We start from the raw sequence: 4,223 nt of genomic DNA, 5'->3' as shown, positions 1-4,223 counted from the left end.
GTAGCATCGTGGTGGCTGTGCCCGCCGCGGGCTTCCTGGTGCCGCTGTCCATCCTGCTGCTGACCCAGGCCGTGTCCGTGAGCTCGGCCGACCGCACCTACAAGGTCAAGGTACGCGGGGCCGTGGGAAGTCAGCTTGCACTTCCGGGACCTCCGCGCTTCCCGCGCTTTCTCCACTGCCCGTGGCCTGGTAGCCCGACCCCCACCCCCGATGGCGCCTCGTTAGGTCCCTCTAGACCCAGCTGTTAAGAGGCTCCAATCTCGCCTCCTCCGGGAGCTCGGTGGTCATTGTCCCTCTTGGGAGCCTGCTGTGTGCTAGGCGGTTTGGATTCTTTGAGCGATGGGAATAGGGGTGAGTAAGGCTGCGTTCCACACTTTGTTGATGAGGAACCTGAAATGGGAGTAGCACCCACCAGAGGCCCACGAACACTCGGAGAGGGGCCGGTCCTGAGCTGTGTGGCGCAGACTCAGGCACTGAGGGTTCAGGGAGGACCACATGGTAGGGTAGGGGAGGACCACAGAGACAGAGGGGAGGGCATTGCAGGTGAGGGGCACACCTTTGCAAAAACTCAGGGAAGCCTGAAAGTCTGTGGAATGTTGGTAGGATGGAGAGGAAACAATTCTAACTGGGGCAGAAGGTGGTGTGGGCAACCGAGTCAACTGCTTCCTTTGGCCCCATTAAAAAGGTCCAGGCTGGGCCCCGTGGCTCATGTCTGTAATTCCAGCGCTTTGGGAGGCTGAGGCAGGAGGATCACTTGAGCCCAGGAGTTTGAAACCAGCCTGGGCAATATAACAAAACTTCATCTCTACAAAAAATTTAAAAATTATCCAGGCGTGATGGCACGTGCCTATGGTCCCAGCTACTCCAGAGGCTGAGGTGGGAGGATGGCTTGAGCCCAGGAGATGGAGGCTGCAGTCAGCGAGCTGTGATTGCACCGCTGCACTCCAGCCTGGGCAATAGAGCAAGACCCTGTCTTAAAAAAAAAATGCCCAGGCTGGGTGTGGTGGCTCACGCCTGTAATCCCAACACTTTGGGAGGCCGAGTTGGGCAGATGACCTGAGGTTGGGAGTTCGAGACCAGCCTGGCCAACATGGCGAAACCCTGTCTCTACTAAAAATACAAACATTAGCCAGGTCTGGTGGGGCATGCCTGTAGTCCCAGCTACTCGGGAGGCTGAGGCACAAGAATCGCTTGAACCTGGGAAGCAGAAGTTGCAGTGAGCCGAGATTGTGCTATTGCACTCCAGCCTGCGTGACAGATCGAGATTGTCTCAAAAAAAACAAAAACAAACAACCCTCCCCCCCCAGAAACTCAGGTGAATTTAGGCTTGTTGCTGAAATCATGGTACAAGAGCCAGGGTAGGATTTCTTAAAAGCCAAGTTTATTGGACGGGTGCGTGGCTCATGCCTGCAATCCCAGTACTTTGGGAGGCTGAGGTGGATGGATCACTTGAGGCCAGGCCAGGAGTTCGAGACCAGCCTGGCCAACATGGCGAAACCATCTCTACAAAAAGTACAAAAGTTAGGCGGGCATGGTGGTATGTGCCTGTAATCCCACCTACTTGGAGGCTGAGGCAGAGAATCTCTTGAACTCGGGAGGCCGAAGTTGCAGTGAGCTGAGATTATGCCACTGCACTCCAGCCTGGGAGACAGAACCAGACTCTGTCTCAAAACAAACAAACAAACAAACAAACGAACAAAAACCAAAACAAAACAAAAAGTATTTTATTGAGCAATAATCTACCTATGTAATACCCTTTTCTAGTGTACAGCTATGAGTTCTGACAAATGGACACAGTCCTGCAGCCACCACCATAATCAATATTTAGGACAGGTCCATCACCCCAGAAAATCAGAGACCACCACCGTAATCAATATTTAGGACAGCTCCGTCACCCCAGAAAATCAGAGATCATGGTCTTTTGTAGTTGATTTCTCCCCCTACCTGCAGCTCTTGGCAACCACTGATCTGTCTTCTGTCCTTATCATTTTTCCTTTTCCAGAATAAATGGAATTGTTGGCTTGTGAGTCTGGCTTCTTCCACTTAGCGCGTACATTCGAGATTCGTTCACGTAGTTGCTCACATGAGTCGTTTATTCCTTTTGATTGCTGTACGGTATTGCATTGTGGGATGTTCAATAGGTTATCCATTTACCAACTGAAGATGTTTGTGTTATTTCTAGTTTGGGAGATTACAATAAATAGCTGCTATAAACACTGGTGTACAGGCATGTGAACGTAAGTTTTCATTTCTTTGGGGTAGATACTTAAAGGGGTCATATGGTAATTGAATGTGGTTTTTTGTTTGTTCATTTGAGACCGAGTGTCACTCTGTCACCCAGGATGGAGTGCAGTGGCTCGATCTTGGCTCACTGCAACCTCCGCCTCCCAGATTCAGGTGATCCTCCCACCTCAGCCTCCCAAGTAGCTAAGACTACAGGTGCCCGCCACCACACCTGGCTAATTTTTGTATTTTTAGTGGAGATGGGGTTTCACCATGTTGGCCAGGCTGGTCTGGAACTCCTGACCTCAGGTGATCCGCCTGCCTTGGCCTCCCAAAGTGCTGGGATTACAGACGTGAGCCACTGTGTCCAGCCTGAATGTTTAACTTCGTAATAAATTGCCAAATTGTCTTCTAAAATAGCAGTACTATTTTGCGTTCCTACCTGTAGTAGATAAGAATTCCAGTTGCTTTGCATCCTTACCAACCTGTGATGTTGTCAGTTGTTTTTGTTGTTTTTTGTTTTAGCAGGTCTAAGATGTGTTGTGGCATCTCAGTGTGGCTTCAGTTTGCATTTTCCTGATGACTAATGGTTAAGCATCTTTTCATGTTCTTCTTTGCCATCTGTGTAACTGTGGTGAAGTGTCTGTTCCAATCTTTTGTCCATTTAAAACATTGTGTTGTTTCCTTATTATTTGTTACACAAAAATCTGCTAGGATTTTCACTGGAATTTCATTGAGTCTATAGATCAGTCCGGGGAGAACTGACATTCTAACAAGATTGAGTGAATTCATGAACATGCCACACCTCTCCGTTTATTTATGTCTTCTTTGATGTCTTTCATCCTTATTTTGTGTTTTTCAGCATATAGATTTTGTATCCATTTTGTTAGATTTATATGCAAGGATTTCATGTTTTTGTGCTATTGTAAGCATGTTTTTTAAAATTTCAATTTCTATTTGTTCATTATTATAAGGAAATACAATGGATTTTTGTGAATTGGTGTTGAATCCTGCCATTTTGCCAGACTCATTTATTAGTTCCAATAGCTTTTTTGTTGATTCTACTTAGGAAATCATGTCATCTGTGAAAAAGGACAGTCTCACTTCTTCTTTTCCAATCTGTATGGCTTTACTTTTTTCTCTTCTTATTGCACTGTCCTGGACCTCTAGCACAATGTCAAGCAGGAGTGGTGAGGGTGGGTGTCCTTGCCGTGAGACTCCTTTGGCAGGACACTGGCTGTTCTAGGAACACTGATAGGCAGCACTGATGAGGGAGGAGCTGCAGGTGTCAGACAGTTGGAAGGACAGAGGCGCCCTCTCTGCCCACCACCTCCCATCCCAGTCACCCTGCAATCACTCCACCACACCCATATTTGGCTCCCCCACCTGTGACTCCCCAGCTCCGCCCTTCCTCATCGGCCCTCTCTGTCTGCATGTGGTCCCTCCCCAGCATCAGTGCATCGTTTCAGCCTCTCCTGGGCAGCCTTCGCCCTTCCCACATCCTGCAGTTCTTCCTGCCCTCCCTCCTCTGGCCAGAATCCTGCCCTCCTGATCCAGGCTCTCCAGCCTCCAGGGACCTCAACGTGGCCTGTGATTCACCAGGCGGGGCTCCTTCCCGCGGCCCGCAGCACCCGCCTCAGGCCTTTTTCACATGCCCCAAATCTCATTCCCTTCCTCCTCCATCCCCGGGTTGCAACTCCGCCTGTGGTTGATAGCAAGGTCTCTGGATCCAGTTCACACATGTTCACATCACAACTCCACAGCATACCAGCAGGGAGATCCTGGGAATATTACTTGACCACCTAGGCATCCACTTTCCCCATCTGTAAAATGGGCAGCGTGGGTGAGTTCAAGACACAGAGTAGCAGCTGGTACAAGTGACTGCTCCAGATGTTGCTACTATTAATACCATTCAATTTCTTTCTCTCTTTCTTTCTTTTCTTTCTTTCTTTCTTTCTTTCTTTCTTTCTTTCTTTCTTTCTTTCTTTCTTTCTTTCTTT

The 4,223-nt window shown here is 48.8% G+C and overlaps 1 protein-coding gene across 1 annotated transcript in view; it reads left to right on the top strand.

Moving 5' to 3' along the window:
- The window catches only part of ZDHHC19 (zinc finger, DHHC-type containing 19), a 13,427-nt gene that overhangs the window by 3,740 nt on the left and 5,464 nt on the right, over window positions 1-4,223 (top strand). Inside the window, 1 exon segment of the mRNA XM_011961250.1 lies at window positions 5-110. Within this exon segment, the coding sequence (XP_011816640.1) occupies window positions 5-110 (106 nt within the window).

This window comes from Colobus angolensis, unplaced genomic scaffold (assembly GCF_000951035.1).
Source record: "Colobus angolensis palliatus isolate OR3802 unplaced genomic scaffold, Cang.pa_1.0 Scaffold54, whole genome shotgun sequence".
NCBI lineage: Eukaryota > Metazoa > Chordata > Mammalia > Primates > Cercopithecidae > Colobus > Colobus angolensis.
This window is presented reverse-complemented; position numbering and strand designations above follow the sequence as displayed.